This window comes from Phyllostomus hastatus, unplaced genomic scaffold, assembly GCF_019186645.2.
Source record: "Phyllostomus hastatus isolate PE091 unplaced genomic scaffold, TTU_PhHast_1.1 phas_contig_150, whole genome shotgun sequence".
NCBI lineage: Eukaryota > Metazoa > Chordata > Mammalia > Chiroptera > Phyllostomidae > Phyllostomus > Phyllostomus hastatus.
Genome location: NW_025333611.1, coordinates 15,367,305 through 15,384,793, shown reverse-complemented (window position 1 = coordinate 15,384,793; position 17,489 = coordinate 15,367,305). Strand labels below are relative to the sequence as shown.

The window sequence follows — 17,489 nt, the reverse complement described above, 5'->3', positions numbered from 1 at the left end:
TAGAAATGTTTCTGGTGATGAAAAATATCCTTAGTTTTTGCTTGTTTAACTCTTGGCAAAATTCAAAAAGTTAATTCAGTCGTGAAAAAGGAAGAGCATTGAAATTGATTTGATACGAAATAAAACCTTCATTTTTCTAAAATTATTTTGATAACCAAAGTGGTCGGGGACAATTTAGAATCTCAGTTGAAACTAGTGGTCCTCTCAAACAATGCTATTGCACTTTCCTAAGGCAGCAAGCCTTCTTCCCCAATCTCTTTCTTTTTTCTTAAAAATCTCTTCCATACATCCTTCTAAAAACTGGTTCAGATTCCCTGACAGTGGTCTACGTCAGTGCCGGGAGCTATGGCCCAGATGTAGCAGGAACAGAGTGTGTGTGTTACATCAGGTGGAAACTGACCGTCCCCTGATCTGCTTGGTCCACTCACCACCCTTGTTCTTCTAACTACTAGAAACCCCATCCTGGTCCAAGAGAAAGTACTTAAAACTTTACACATCCACCCCTGGCTGGTGTAGCTCAGTGGATTGATTGCCCACCTGCAAACCAAAGGATCAACGGTTCATTTCCCAGTCAGGGCACACGCCTGGGGTGTGGGCCAGGTCCCCAGTAGGGGGTGCGCAAGAGGCAACCACACACTGATGTTTCTCTCCCTCTTTCTCTCTCCCTTCCCCTCTCTCTAAAGTTAAATAAAATCTTAAAAACAAAAAAATGGATGAAATATTCTTTTAAAACTTCACATATTTAGAACCATGAAGAAAAGATCTAAAGCAAAATCACACTCAATTTATTTCCCCATTGAAGAAATAAAAACCTATGCCCCTCCATGATTTGAAACCCTTGGGTGACTGAAGAAATGCAACATTTAGAGTTAACAAGATAAAAAACAAGAGATAATCATTGAATGCTTCCAAGTGAAGTCATTTAAGTACCAAGTCAGATTTTGATTTCAAGTCCCATGTGGCCAAGGTAGCAGTCCTCTCCCTGTCTCTCCAGTGAGAATTCTTGCAGGACACAGAATTCATAAAGTCTAAAGTGTTCATTTCATACCTGGGAGAGAGCTTGGCTATGATCAGAAAGACTGAGCCGGTTTCACATAAAAATTTAGGACCGATCACCACTAAGGTCGACTACACACATGAGCTAGAAACACTCGAACCGACATCACTGACAGGTTGGAATACAGTGGGAAATTGACAGAAAAGTCACTGTGGTGCTTTAAAGGACTCTGACATGGTGAGATCTGGTCGTTGTCTTCTGCGGTCAAGGGCGTAAAGCCTTGGACGGTCTCTGGGTCTTAATTCCCACTGTAAACATTGTTCTCAAGGTGGACGCTCTCTTCTGCTTGGTAGTGCACTGCCGTGTCATTCGGCAGAGTTCCGGTCAGGAGCTCTATAGGTGAAGGCTTGCTACAAAAAGAATCACATGGTAAGAGAAAAGCAGGTCACTTCTACGTAATGAGCAGCACGGTTGTTCACTTGCAATGCCAGAGCCCCACTCACACAACCTGTCACACGAGTAGAGAGGCTTCCAGGGTTGTGAATGTTAAGTCGCAGGATAGTTTGCTTAGTAAGCAGGATTGAAACACGAAACAAAACCTAAGACATATTCAGACTATCCTCTCTGAAGAGATTCATGTTAATAGAATAGAAAAATAATCAAAGACAATTACCAGAAATCAGACTGAAGTACTAAGGAATCAAGATGAATATTGTCAAAGGCGGCTGGCAAATGGTTTGGCTGGTGCTTTCCCAACTGTGGGTTGGGTCATTTCGGGGTGAAATTTTATATCTAGGGAGTGATGTACATCTTGCATTTAAGATAAAACGAGAATAATACAAAATACCAGAGCATACTGAATGCGGTCAAACAGCACTGTTTCACACAAGTGTGTACTGGATGACGGTGCCAAAAACCCTCCTCTCTCTATGGTCACGACCGGAAAGCCATGAGCTGGATGGCTTTGATGACACACACATTCACATGTCAGGTGGACAGAGAGGTATGAGTCAAGCTTTGGTACAGCTGCTATTTCATAATTCGTGTACAGTAATTTTTTTTATTACCTGAGCCTACCCAGAAATGACATGAAATGTACCGAGTCTTCACTCGGCTCACCTTTAACTAAACCAGGCACACAAGTGCGAGACCGTTTAGGTGTCACTAGCTCGAAATGAGCCAGTGTGGTAGAGCTGCCAAAAGTGTCATAAGAAAAGGCTCTTTTTTTAAGCTTTTTTATATTTTACAACATGTCTACAACATGTTTTCATTTATAACTAAGTGATAAGAGGTGAACATAAAGAAAACATTGACATTGAAAGGACAGACACCAACTAAAGGGACGCTATGGTCCATGCTTCTGGCGATAAGAAGTGTTTTTCCCCTTCTATGGATGGAAGCAGGAGGTCAAAGCTTCCATTAGCATGGGTTTTGAACTCTGAAAGACCTAATATTGAGTCTTTTATTTACTGTATGTTGTGAACTTGGACGTCACTCAATGTTTCGAAGCCCGTTCTCTGACGTGAGGAGCGAGAACAGCAGTGCCTGTGTCACAGGTGCGGTGACAGGCAGGAATGACGGCGACAACTGAAGCCCACACCCGCAGAGCACTTGCAGGGTGGTGGGTGACGCCCAAGGCAGACTCGGTGGGTTGGCTCATGTGATGAAGACATAGGAAAGATTGACACCCACCAGTAAGGCATGGCAGCCTGACAGGATGGCTTCTGAGCCACAGAAAGACCTTGCTTAAAGCCCAAACCCACTGAATGAAGCAGGCTACCTGGAACTGGTAGCAGGTAGTGGTTTCACACCGATCAGGTGTTTGCTCAGAAGAACCCAGGGCATGAAGGAAAGTAAAGGGGATTTAAGCTTTAAGTGAGCAGTAGGATACATTTACACAAATTGTAAATCAAATGTCTATGAGGCCAGACAACCAACATGAAGGAGGAAAGCAGGCTTTGGATGGAACAGCGGGGCGGGGGTCTGCAGAGCCCTGGAGGCCCCCACCCCACCTCAGAGCTTGTGCCCTGCTTGAGCCTGGCGTCATCTCCCTCCAGGTCTCTGCAAGCGGCCACCTGGTCCATCGGGGCTCACTCACACAGCCCCCTACCCGGGTCTACGGTCCCCATGGTATTTGCCTGGAAGCACTAACAGGACCCTGTTCATTTGCTTTTGTGTTGTGTCTGTTTTGTTCATCTCTTTGGACTATAATAGACTTTCAGTAAACAAAGGACTGAGTGAAATCACGGACAAACCAAACAACTCATTCCAGTGTAATTTCATCAGACATAACTTGTGACTTAGTTCCGTTACTCTGAGAGGTGAGGACGGGGCGCTGTTTCTGGAGCGGTTCCTGGCACAATGCCAGGGGAATACGGAAAGCTCAAACTATCACTGGACACTGCGGACAGCAATGCAGACCCTCACTACACTAGAGTTTTCAGCATCTGGGGTGCAGAATGGAGAGTTCAGGGGAAGGAGGAGAGGGACAGACAGAAATTTTTCTTTATTTTCATTAGGGTAGGAGCCATCCAAAGGCAGCAACACAAACCTTTAGAGCTTACCTTATATTCAACACCTTTCTTTTCACACATAAATGTCCTAAATTGGGGAACAGTTGAAGAGAAAATTAAACATGTCAGCCAAAGAGTTCTTCTCCCAAACATATACATTATTTCTGCTATTACTCTAATATAAGCAAAATCTGTACAGAGATAGGGTCTGAAAAATGTAAATTTAAAAGAATATTTTCTTTTAAAAAAGAAAACAAATAAAACTCAACCTAGGCTCTTACGTGATACCTTCAGGTAACTCCTTCCGAATACGTACGACCTACATGAGCCCCTTTGTGCAAACTATCTCAGGTTCATTGTTGGTTTAGTGTATTCACACACATGCCCAGACTTACTTAATGCAATTGGAATAATTATACTTCGCTTGTAAAAAATGGAATGTGTGATTCTTCATGAAGGCCGGTCTCTCACACACACACAGACACACACACACACACAGCTGGTGGATAGCTACTGAGATCTGTTTCCCTTCCACTGTCTCATCGGCCTCCTCGGTTAAGTGAGTGTTGTAAGACTCTGCACAATGTTATCCTTCATGGAACATAAATTGGGTCTTGAGGGAAGGACAGGAGAAAGAGTAAACAAATCTTACATAATAAGGTTTGTTGCCTTGCAAATCCCAACTCTACCCAACAAACTCTGACATCTTAATATTTAATTTCTCTGTGGAGAATTTAAATTTCATTTTTCTCTTTACAGGCCAATATTTTTAACAGAAACAAAAAAAGAACAAGGTTATGAAATGGGGAAGTTATGTAAAATCAGAATAATGTGGTGTGTGGAGCTGCTTGAAACCAGGCCCTTTGGCTCTAGGACCCTCGCTCTGTTCCCTTCGGCACAACCCTGGGATGACTTACGTACTTTTGGTAATCACAGCCGCCAAAACACTGAGCAATATTAGCGCGGTAGCGGCAAGTCCAATGTAGAGAGCCTTATTGGTGCTCATCCATGGCTTTTCCCCCACATTCACATGCTAAGGAAAGATCAGCAGATTGAAAAAGCATCTTGTTAGAATTATGGGCAGAAAGCATTTCCTAAAGTGATGTACTCAGACACATTTATCTTTACTGACCTTGCCTACTTCTAGATCATGAGGGGTAAGATCATGTGATCTGACCTTGTAATCAGGGGGAAATTCCCAAAAGAATTTGAAATTCAATGTGTATTTGGGGATGTGGAAATATTTTATATCACGCTTGGAGTGGGACTTACAGGGGTGTATGCATTTGTCACAGATCAAACTGTATACTTCAAACGGTGTTATTGTAAGTAAATTACCCACATTTTCAAAAAAATCACTAAGCTATGTCCATAAATATATCCTATTATGATACTAAACAAGAAAAACAATTTCTTCATATATAAGTGGACTTTGCGAGGCCATGACGCTATGTTGGTGATGCTATATGGTATCATCTGGATATATTTAACTAATGAATTTGGTCATTGATATAATCCTTATTTTTTAACTATACAAGTAATTCAAGACTCTATCTATGCCTGTATAATGGGCCCCAAAGCAACTGCTCACAGACATGGTGCTGATTAATAGTTCACTTAAAATGCTGTGCAATGGGGTAGAAATGCAGAATTTGGTTCAAATCTCCTGGTGCCGTTCATAAGGATCGCCCTCCTAGAATAAGCCTGAAGGATGCCAGGCTCCTTTATATAGCTTAGCTCCAACCCTAAACAGGTCCCACAGGGTAGATATTTTAACAGAAAGGAAGTGGAAGGTCAGAGAGAAGCGTCAAACCTTTTGCTGCTTAAAAGTGTAATCTCTGGAGTCAGAATCCTGGCTCTTTTAACTGCTTTGGGACCCTCTACAAGTTATTCAGTGATCTGAGCCTCTGTTTTGGTGTCGGTCAACTACAGATTAAAAGCTGCGTTGGGATCACCTGACCTGTGGGGACTTAAGTGGTAGACGGGACATGGGGCTGCCAAAGGAGACTTTGTATTCCATGTCAAAACTATTATATTACATAAAAAGTGCATGTCCTTCTTAAAATGTGCAGCTAAGCACGAAGGGAGGAACTACCCAAAACAACCACAGCTACCATTTTTCATTACATACTTTTAGAATTTTTGTTTCTATTTTTTTCTTAACATAAATAATTACTACATCCAATGTGTAGTAAAGTATATATATTATTTTAAAAGTTAGTTTTCCACTTAACAACAAGTTGTAACTGTCATCCCAAGTCAGAAAATGCACTGTCATGATGACATGCTTAATGACAATACGTAGGTGTACTTAATTAATTAACCCCTTCCTGTTGAGCATAGCAGTTGTTTACAACATTTTCATGGTTATAAACAGCAGCAATGAACACCTTTCCTCACACATCTTCATGTGTTTGTTCAATTCCCTTCTTCACACAGTGTCCAGGAGGTTGACCTGCTGGTTGGAATTGTATGCTACATGTTTTCAAGATACCAGGGAGACATCCTGATAGCCTCAGAATCAAGGCACAAAAAGCCCACAATTTTGCTACTGCCTGTCACAAACTTGCTTCTAAACTGCTCCTCCTTGCTGACAAACCTACCTGTCCTACAGGTAACTGAGGTCAAGAGCAATCTCACCATTCAGAGTATGAGTGTGTCTAAGGGTGTTTTTCATTCAGCATAAATCCAGCCATATAGCAATGTAATAATCATTTCCATGGTGGCAGTTCTGATATTTAGGGGGTGTCTACACATTAAGCCCATATCCATCACATCAATCATGCCATATAAATTGCTAAAATAGTTCATGTCGCTCCTAACATAGTGTTCTCTTTGTAACTAAGGTTAACAATATAAAGTAATCTGAGCCTACACTAAACCTCCCCACTTTGTCTCAGCTTGGATTTCCTACTATTGTGGGTTGTCATTTCTTGCCACTTCTGACAGTTAATGGCTAAATAAGTCATCCCATGGGGAGGTTCCAGGGTAGAAAAACTCTGCAGAGCCCTCAGATGTTCTGCATAAGAAAACTATCGGGTTGGAACAGCCTCCAATACCACCGCGGAGACTGCAAGCACGTTACCCCTCTGATGCGCCTGGAGTCTTCCTGGGCAGGTTGCATTAACTCACTCTCCTGAAGTTAGTTCATTATCTTTTGTCCAATTTTTGGCCAGGAGGAAGCCTGTCGTCTGTGAGGGTTGTGCGTGTGTTTGTGTGAGTAAAATATCATTATTGGGCATCTCTAACAAGCTGGCCTACCGATATCTGTATGAACTTCACAAATTAATGAAATCATCCTTATTTAAGAAACAAATTGTTTTCTTCTTTGTCTCTTCACTACAAAGAATCAGCCTGGGGGCGAGCCTTACAACGTGCTTCCGGAGAGACACACGAGGGACGGTGAATAACACGGGGGATTTGCTTACGTTTCCACCGTCTGGCCAAGCCCCCTCTGAAGGCCGCATCACAGTGCTGTTCCCGTCTGCTGGACAAAGAGACAATTATTTAGAGTGAGAAAAAATACTGAGTTTTCGCTACAAACACCAAATATATTCACATTGCTTTCTGATGACGAATGAAAAGATGAATAATAATAGGCCCAAATGCAACAGGCACTGCAGGAATTATACCAAGTTACTAGTGTTTATGAATTTATCCTGTAAGGTTGTGTTTCTTAACATTTTTGTCATGGACCCTGTAAAAATGGACTCCTTTTTTCTTTTTTTTTTTATGGAAAAAAATGCATCACATAAAAAGTTTTATCTACAATTTTTAGGAATACAGAACCCCTTCTGGGAAGCAGGTTAAGAACACTACTTATACATAGGTAATACACACGGTGCCATGAATTTCCAAACCTCTAGCCTTCGGTTGGCATAAGCCTCCAGTGAGGGGTGCAACCACTTGCCCCCGGGCACGCAGCTAGTCCCCCCAGTGGAATTGGGAGCTGACTCCAAAACACAGCCCCAGGGCCTCCCCAGTCTGACAACAGCAACTACTAAGGCCTACATTGAAAAAATTAAATGAGAAAGTATGAAGTGTCCTGGCACAGACAACTGGCCAGGGTGGGTGGTGGGCCTTATGACAACCCAAATCCCTTCCAGACTTAATTAACATGCTTTGCTTCAGTGAAGCTGCAGCCCCCGGAAGCCCGACTTGGGCACAGTGAGGGGTTGGCTCTGGAGCCTCAGACACCCGCCAAGATGGAGACACAGCTGCGCCAACGTCTGTTCCACCATGGGAAGATCTGCCTTCCCCAGGTTAGGGTGACACGGTATTTACAGAATCATTCCCCACTGCTGCCTTCTTCCCCTCACACCCCTGAGAGTGCGGGTGCAGCCGCCCCTACTGCTGTGCCCTTGTGTTCTTATCTACTCCCACTGTGCTTATGTGTCTGGAAACACTTCCCATATGAGGGTTCAGCATTTAAAAACAAATGTCACCATCCTCTCATTCCAATGGAATGGGTCCCTCTGTGACTCTCACTGCAGGCCCATTTTCAATGAACCATCTTCCAGGAATGATTGGCAAGAGGTGGGCCATAGGGGGCCCTACAGATTGGCAGCTCCTGAGTGCAGTGAGTCATGCACAGGAGGAGTTTGCAAGGTTGGCCCCTGTTTGGATACAGGACAAGCACAGGGCACACGGCCAGCTCTGCATTCCCAAGGGCTTTAGCACATGGCATTCCCCACGCTCACCACTCTGGGTCACAGAGTTAGCTGGGAAAGATGACCAGCTTCAGGATCACCTTTCTCCACTCTGGGAAAGACAGGTCAGTCTTCCACTGCAGAAGAGGAGAGAGTACATGGGACCAGCCCAGAAAGGGGAGACTGGGGGAGGCCTTTGGAAAGGCAATAGCAGATTCTCTGTGGGGCAGGCCTCTCTCTTTGGTGCCAGTGCTGGTGGCCTCGAACCCTCTCAAGGACTTCTCTAGGTCCACCTGCAGGCCTCACGAGGCAGTAGGACTGCCTCCTACATGTACTGAGGCTCTGGAGCTCAGGCAAAAGGTCACCACAGGTGGACAGTTTGGTCTGGAGTTCACTATTTTACAACTCTGGCCCAAGGTAGCAAACCCAGTAATAAATACATGTGGATGTACTCAAGACCAGTTCATGTGATTTAGAAAAATAGAGAGATGCATGTACACGTTCCCAAATCATGCAAGTTCCCTATGCTAGTCAGGTTTGTGTGCCTGGACATCAAAGTAATAATCACAGTGGCTATTTTAACTATGCCCCAAGCTGTCCTTCTCATTTAATCCTCACAAGGGCTCTATATGGTCAGTGATGTTCTGTTCATTATGCAAATGAAGAAAACAGGTTCAGAAAGGATGAGACATTTGTTCAAGTCCCACAGCTGATTGGAGGGGCCAGTGTCGGCATTCATGTCAGAGCACGTGCTCTTAACAATACGTCAGTGATCGTCAAATTTGAATGCTCTAGGTCTTCAGGGAAGAAAATGAGGTCACCTGTTGGGCAAGGGTCCGATGGTGAGCTGGTCCTATTTGCTTCCTGTGTTGTGATAGGCTGGGTGCCTGTTGTCTGCATTGGCGAAGATGACGTGGTTTCTGAAACAGAAAAGATGAAAGGGCTCTGTTCTATTTGTGGAGAATAATTCCCAACCACCTCCAACAAAACGAAAATCAGGAAGTACCTTCGACTCCTTCCTAAAAATTTATTAAAGATAACATTGAGGCATTGTACTGCCATCTCTGTTTTTTATTAGTAGTAACAAATCTGATATTGACAGTGCTCTAGATTGTTGGCCATACACAAAAACCTCTCACACTTTCCACACTTCCAGGATCCCCCGAGTGCATAATGCCCACAACCGCGCATCTCATGCAGGAGACCCAGTTCAGCTTTATTCACACAAACGACATTCCACCTTCATGGAACAGGGCCTGGCAGTTTGCACTGATCTGTCCTCCCCTCTTCACACAAAGCCCAATCTGGGTTTTTGACTTTACTGAGGTTCCCACTTACCCAACCACACCTCTTTCCAGGGAGATGCACATAAGGACCAGCACAGGACACACACTCACAGCACCTAATTTCTGGAAGTCTCCTCAAGCTGACTGTACTGCCCAAAGTCTCAACCTGATAATCATTCACAACCCTCAAAGCAAAGTTGATTCCAAATAAGGACCTTGGCCCCAGTTCCTTCTTCAGTAGCATTCCAGTCACTACTTTTGTAAGACTAATTTCCTGTTCTCTGGCTCATCTTCCATCTCCCACCAAAATGCTCCCCTAGATTCTCCAACACTCAGCTACGCATCACTTGCCTCTTTATCAGGCCCTTGTGTTCCTGTCCCCGAGAGCACCACAGATTCCAGAGCAAACGAGCGGTGCTGGCCAGGCAAGGATTCTCACACCTGGGCTTTCCTACTGCCTCTCACTGGTCTCTCCATTTCCCCTTTGCCACCATCATCTTCACGTTTCACCATCACCCTTCCTTATGTTCTGAACCCATTTCATGTTTTCCTCCAATACTGAACCCGACATCAGGATGTGGCTCTCTTCAGGACAAAGAACAGGACAGCACAAGAAAGTAAGATGATCAGAGCCTACCCACCCTAGATCCGTGCACAAGACTTCTGGACCTTAACTTCATCAGAACCAGTTTGGTTCTTTGTGGGCCTCTTTCTTTCTCACCTGCTCCTCTAACCTTGCACCCCACCATCCCCTGAGTATCTCAGGAGACCAGCATGTGTAGAGGCACTGAGGAAGGCAGGGGATGGGCATAAAGGAAAATGTCTCCACATTGAATTAGCTCCAGTGTTCGCCTCCTTCCTGTACTGTAAAGGTCACCTCTAAACTCCAACTCCTTACGAAACTCTCAGGATAAGGATAAGGCTCAATTCAGTTAACAATGCAATTTTATTCCCCAGGAGGTCATGCATATTTTTTTTCTTTTGTTTGCTTTAAATGAAGTAAAAAACTCATGTATGTTCACTAAACCTTGTCCACTAATCCTCACACTTTTGCAGGCATACACTAAGTCAAACTAAGTACAAAGAAGTCAAATCAATATTGAGAAAGTCAACAGATTCTCTAGTATGTTCAGTTGCCTTAGTATGTACAAAGCTGTTTTCCACAAACTTTTATGACTCTAAAATCCCAGTTTTACCCTAAAGCCCTCTCCTTCCAAAGTGAGCTCATAGCCCAATGCTTCAGGGTCCTTCCTGGTAAACATACACATGGTTCAGTGGGAGTCAAGGAAAATCAATATGTCCCATCAGAAATTTCCAGCTAAGAGATTGTGACTGCTCTATTATTCCTCAGAATCTAGACCACCTCAAGGAGTCAGAGAGTATGAAGGTTTTGAGACTCTTCACTGAACGTTACCTTTCTAATCCTACAAATAGAAGGTTTGAAACTAAACTGGTCCTCAGGAGATCAAGCTATTTCCCTACTCATCAGCTGAGTTATCACCATTTGTTTTACGCCTGAACTCTCAACTGTCAGAAATTTTAAGTGTGAACCATGTAGCCTAAATTGAAAAAAGAGCAATACATTCCAAATCCCTGAAATCCTTAAATCTCATGTCATTGTACAAATATCATTTTTTTCTATTTCTATGCTACATAATAGTAAAGAATGCTTGAAGCAAAACTGTGTAAGTCCCTGCCTGACATGAAAAAAAAAACAAAAAAACAAAAAATGGGTAAATTATATAAAGGCTTTTTCAGCAAGGGTGTCAGATCAGGGCAAATTCATCCTAATATAACCTCAGTCAGTGCTCGTGTTAGAAGGCATGACTCAGTAGTTATAACTATGGCCCCAAATTCAAATTAAGGAGACAGAATCCTGACTCAACCACTTGCTATCCACATGCCTTTAAACAATGAACTTAGACCTTGTGCCCAGGATCCAACAACTATAAAATAGGATTGAACCACACCCACAATGAATGGGGTTGTCCTAAGAATTTAGTAATATAACACTTGGAAAAAAAATAAAAAATTATAAAGTGAAAAAAGAAAGAGAACTTAGTGTGAATCTTGTGGTACAGGAGAGAGAGGCGATTATGACCTCAATGAAATTTGCTCCTCCAGATGAGACTCCAAGGTCAGAGTGGACTACAGGATCTCCACTCAGAGCTCCCTGTGGGGACCGAGCTCATTATCCTGCCCCCTGTCTTCTGGCAGTCCCTGAATTTTCCTCATAAGCCTATGCTCCCCTGAGCCAAATCCATGCTCCTCATTAGATATCAAAGATAAGTGGCCTGGAGATTTTTCTCTTTTTTTGGTTAATAATGACTGCCCTTGAAAATCTAATTTTTAAAAATGATGGGTCTCTTTACCCTGAAGATACTTATAGGTACAAAAGGTACATGTAATCTGGGATGGAGACTGTCAGGATCTGTGAAACTCACGAATGGAACCCAGGGGAAGAGTATTAACCCTGGACTGTACTTCTGCCTAAGATAATACCCTGGGTGGTCAACCTCCTTTCATTAGAAGGCCTCTGAGCTCAGAAATATATCACTTTACCTCTCAGAATGTCCTGTGTGTGGGCTGGTGCCAAAGCAGCAGAGGTAGAGACACTAGGTGATGTTGGGACGTTGGTGGCCTTAGGTGGAGCTAGAAATGTACGTGAAAGCAAGGATTAATCAAGCAGCAGGAAACTAAGAGCCTTGTGCTGCGCCTGTACCTCAACTAGACCCATGAGACTGACCCCGAGCAGAACTGGGCATTAATCTCCCTGAGGCACTAATCTCTCTGAATTTAGCGTTCTTAATCCTTGGTCCACTAGAATTGAGAACGTGCGCATAAAAAGGAAATAACTGCATTGAAAAGTATATATTTCAGGATGTGCAGAATAAAAAAAGTGTTCCCCAGGTTTAGCACTGAAACACTTTGAAAAGAATAGCCATGGGTATCAGATTTATATATCTTCATACACATTGGTGAGGTGGGGAAAATGCATTAGAAAAATTAAAAAATAATTAAAAAAAAACAACAATGTATACTTTTTTCTCCCCAGGCACCATTTTTTCCTTACAAGAAGCTTCCTTATATTTAAGCCACCTAACTATAAAAGAGAACACTGGTACAGGGGCGCACTGATTCGAAAGCTCTTCTTTTGAGAGATCCAGTATCATCTGGAATCAAATCAATGTTTGCCTTGAGAGGGAAAAAACTTTCTTCAACAAATATCTGTGAGTGCCCATTACATGCAAGGCATTAGTGTAAAGCAAGTATCAGCGAACCGTATGTAACGGGCCAGACAATAAATGTTAGGGTTTGAGGGTCCACGGTCTCAGTGGCTCTTGTTCAACTCTGACTTCTGTGAAAGCAGCCACAGACCGGACAGTGTAGTGATTGGATATGGCTGTTCCAGGAAAACCCTCATATAAAACCAGCAGTGGGCTTGTCATCCTTGAGCGGAAGGTCTGCGGACAGAGAGGACCAGAGGGCTCCACCCAGATGTGCTTGTGAAGACAGCATCTCATTAGCCTGACCCTTCTTCTCTGGCATTACCTAGATTTTCCTCGTAAACCTGTGCTCGTCTGGGCCAAATCCACGTCATGCTCATTAGAGGCCCAATACCAGTGGTCTGGGGGCATTTAGCTAATGATGAATCCCTCCGAGAACCTGATTTAAAAAACAATGGGTCCTCTGACTCTGAAGATACATGTAGGTACAGTAGATGCGTGTAATGCGGGACAAGGTTTCACAAAATACACGAGGCCACATGGAACCCAAGGAAAGAACCTTTAGCACAGATTGTAACTCTGACTTAGCACATGCCCTGGGCGGTCTACATCTTCTCATTTGAAGGCCTCTGGTCTCAGAGACACATCAGTTTACCTGTGTTAAGTTTCGGAGTTGGTGCTGGAGTTGTAGGAGCAGAGGTGGAGCCCCTAGGTGATGTCGGAGCACTGGTGGCCTTAGGTAGGGCTAGAAGCCAACAGGAAAGCAAGGATTAATGAAGCAGCACGAAGAACAGCTTTGTGCTGGGCCTGTACGTCAAAGTAACCAATGAGACACAGTCCCCAGACAAAACTGGGCACTGACCTCTCCTGAACTCGGAGTTCCCGTCCTGGCTCTACTACCATCTGACAGGGGAGGGCGTGAGGACAAGCCCCCAAAAAGGAAACAGCTGCATTGAAATGTACATATTCCAGTAGGTTCAGAGGTGAAAGAGGTTACTCGGGTTATGCACCAAAGCACTTTGAAACACCAACCGTGCATATCAGATTACATATCTGTATGTAATCAGGGGAGGTGGGGAAAGTGTCTACAGCCAGGACCTCTGTTTGCCCCTCTATGGTGAGTGACTAAGATTTAAACAGTAGTTTCCAGACAAAGAATGTTTGCCAAATACACAGCAGTCATTTCAGTCCTTCCTGAGGATGCCCCCGCAAGGGTCCTGCACCCTAAATGAGGATTAACTCACACCACTTATATGCCAGATCACAGAGATGATTATACATTTGGCTAAAAGGTGAATGATTCTAACTAAAAGATGATAAGAGGTAATAACTGTGACTCTTTCCATGACAGAGCAGATTCAGGATTCCAAAGCACTTAACCAAAGGTCTCAGAGCTACCCAGGGAAAGAGCTGAAACTAGAATTAAGTCCAAACAGAGTGCCTGGCACAAAAGCTGATCAATGAAGGCCTGACACAATTTGTATGTTTTCTTGAACAACAATTAAAATAAAATTAAAAACAAAAATTTGTACTTTTTTTCCTCACCAGACACCTTTTATCCTGCGAGATACTTCAATCTGAAGTCTACTAACTAGAAAAGAAAACTTGGGGAGGGTGGTAATGGGAGGGAAGTGGGGAGGGTTGGGTGGGTGGACTGGAATGGAAGTAAAAGGGAGAAAAGTGTACTTGAACAATGATTAAAATAAAAAAAAGAAAGACAACTTGACACAGGAGACCACTGATCTGAACGCTCTTCTTTGAGATCCAGTTTATTTAGAATCAAGCCAATATTTGCCTTGAGAGGAAAAAACTTTTTTCCAGAAATATTTGTGCATGTCTAGTATATATGTGTGGCATTAGTCTAGAGCAGAGGTCAGCCAGCTCTATGTAAATGGCCTTATGGCACACGTTTAGGCTCTGGTGGCCCTGTGGTCCCAGGAGCAGTTGCTCAACTCTGTCGGTGTAAAAGTAGTCATAGACCAGACGGTTTAGTGAATGGGTATGTCCATTCCAATAAATCTTTATTCATAAAACAGTTGGTGAGGTTGTTTTGAATATGATCTGGCTCTGGGATATAATTTGTTGACTGATCTAGGGTGTAGTCAGAGTCTTTTAAGAAGGGTATAATTTTACTCCCTCCCTCTAGTTCCAAGTCTACTCCAGAGAAAAAAGCAAGCATGCAAAAAATATGATCAAGTGAGTATAAGAAACAATAAAAAGGAGAAAAACTAGTCAGATTGTGTAATGAAATCGACTTCATCCGTGGAAAATATCTTTCCCAGGAAAAAGCTAGGAAGATACAGAAATAGATGCAGGTGAGGAAAAGCCACAACGGAAGCTTGAAGAGTAACAGCAGCCTGTGAAAAAGTGCAAGAAAACTTGAGCAAACACTCGGGTATTGGAAGCTGAAAGTCACTTCTCTCAGTTATGGACCCACTTTCCACTGTATAGAGCAGTGGGCTTGTCTATTAAAGGATTGAGAGACACACTGGCTGGTGTGGCTCAGTGGACTGAGCACCAGCTTGTGAACTGAAGGGTTGCTGGTTCGATTCCCAGCTAGGGCATGTGCCTGGGTTGTGGGCCGGGTCCCCAGCTGGGGACGTGTGAGAGTAAACCAATTGATGTATCTCTCAGACACCACTGTTTCTCTCTTTCTCTCTCCCTCCCCTCTCTCTCTAAAAAAAAAGAATTGGGAGGCAATATAAAATTCTTCTACTAATTCCTTTCCATGTTATTTTTTAAAATGCAAGCAGATACAAATTTCCCAACTCCACAAAGTTGAAACCATAATTTCTTCTCCAACTTCAGCCACCTCACACCTGTCTCTAGCCCACTATCTCAACAGCTTCTTTGGCTTCCCTGAATCACCTTCCAGATATAGTTTTCCCAGATCAGCTGTTTCCTCCGTCTGAATTGACCTTATCTTACTTCTCTTCAGGGGGAAACAAGCCAAGGCCAAGCATGGGAGATTAAAAAATAAAGTTTCTCTCAATTAAAAAAAAAAGAGAACATAGATTATTAAGGCAACCATATCAGGTTCTACTGTCAATAAAAAAAAAACAACTGTCAGAGATTCATTTAGAAGGAGCATTAGAAACCAGAAAATGCATAGAACTTACTTCTTTAACTGAGTAATAAGGCTATTAGGATGTACACATCAAGATGAAATATGAATGTCCCAGATTTTGATTTCATGAAATCCTCTTTTTAAAAGGTTGCATTTATTTTTAGAGAGAGGGGAAGGAAGGGAGAAAAAGAGGGAAAGAAACATCTTTGTAAGGAAGCACTTTGTAAGAAGAGAGAAATATAGATTGGTTGCCTCTTGCATACCACCAACTGGAGACCTGGCCATCAACACAGGCATGTGCCCTAGCTGGGAATCGAACCAGCAACCCTTCAGTTAGTAGGCCAGGGCTCAATCCACTGAGCCATTCCAGCCAGGGCACAGATTTCACAAAATTCTTAAACCAATTGGTGAATAGTTATTGGGTTGTGAGTGTTTCCATATTGCAATAATATTTTAAACATTCAAGTGTTAATGTTTAAACCAACAATATTGGGATTTGATATGAGATAATGCTACAAAAATCCATGGTATTGCAGGGGTATAGGCAGAACTACACAGGTCAACACAATGCATATGCAATAACATTGAGTTGACAATTGTCAAAGATGGTGATCCATCTGTCAGTACCCACAACTATGAAATAGGATTGAATTGCATCTACAGTGCACAGGGGTGTCATGAGAACCAGGTGAAATAACAATGGTAAATTAGAATAGTCTCTGGCACATAGAAGACTGAGTAAATGTTAACTTCACTAAAGCTTTATCCTTACGTGCACGGTCTGAACTCAGAGAGGGCTAAAGGATGGACATCCTGAACTTGTCAGCTCAGACTCTCATTGAACTGACCCTTCTCTGGCATTCCTTATATTTTCCTCAGAAGCCTGGGCTCAACTGGGTTAAATCCACTCAGTCCTCATTAAGTATCAAAGATCAGTGATCTGTGGTTGGTTGATTAATAATGAACACATTTTACAATTGCATTAAAGCTTGTGCTTGTAACCCCAGGAATAATTCATACTCTAGAGTGTAATTCTGATTTAACACATGCCTGGGAGGTCTCCATCCTCTCCTGAGAAGGCCTCTGGCCTCAGAGACACATCAGTTTACCTGTGTGAAGTTTCGGTGTTGGTGCTGGGGTTGTAGGAGCAGAGGGAGAGACCCAAGGTGGTGTTCCAACACTGGTGACTTTGGGTGCATCTAGAAACCAACGGGAAAGCAAGGATTCACCAAACAGCAGGAGACAAGAGCTTTGTGCTGGGCCTGGCCTTCAACATAACCAGTGAGAGACAGTCCCCAGGCAGATCAGGCACTAATGTCCCCTGAGGTCAGAGTTCTTGTTCTGGTTTGGCCACAATCTGACAGGGGAGGGCATGGAGACAAGCCCATAAAAAGAAATCTGCTGCATTGAAAAGCATATATTTCAGGAGGTTCAGAGGTGAAAAAGGTTACCCAGGATTAACACTGAAGCACTTTGAGAATATTTGCCATGTCTATCAGATATGTTATCTTTATAAACATCCGGGAAGTGAGGAAAATGTCTTTGTCTCTAACTGGTGAGTGAGTAAGATTTAAACAGTAGCACCCAGGCTCAGAATTTTAGTAAATAAAGAACGCTGAGGTCAGTCAGTCTGGAGGAGAGCACCCCGAGGGACCCGCACCCTACATGAGGATTAACTCACACCCAGCAGCATAGGCTGGATCACACCAGCTGTTATACATTATACATCTGGCTGAAAGGTGAATTCAGC

The 17,489-nt window shown here is 43.2% G+C and overlaps 1 protein-coding gene across 4 annotated transcripts in view; it reads right to left on the bottom strand.

The window, feature by feature from the left end:
* Positions 1–666: 666 nt before the first annotated feature.
* Positions 667–17,489, bottom strand: part of LOC123810848 (hepatitis A virus cellular receptor 1 homolog) — a 32,715-nt gene continuing 15,892 nt past the window's right edge. For 2 of the 4 annotated variants that reach the window (XM_045826751.1, XM_045826753.1), the window contains 8 exons: positions 16,849–16,938; positions 13,328–13,417; positions 12,008–12,097; positions 8,981–9,079; positions 6,939–6,997; positions 4,432–4,543; positions 3,562–3,598; positions 667–1,407 (listed from right to left, as the gene is read on the bottom strand). In XM_045826751.1, the coding sequence (XP_045682707.1) occupies positions 1,296–1,407; positions 3,562–3,598; positions 4,432–4,543; positions 6,939–6,997; positions 8,981–9,079; positions 12,008–12,097; positions 13,328–13,417; positions 16,849–16,938 (689 nt within the window). In that variant the 3' untranslated portion in view covers positions 667–1,295. The remainder of the gene's footprint in view (positions 1,408–3,561; positions 3,599–4,431; positions 4,544–6,938; positions 6,998–8,980; positions 9,080–12,007; positions 12,098–13,327; positions 13,418–16,848; positions 16,939–17,489) is intronic. The other 2 variants (XM_045826752.1, XM_045826755.1) reach the window with 2 other exon arrangements.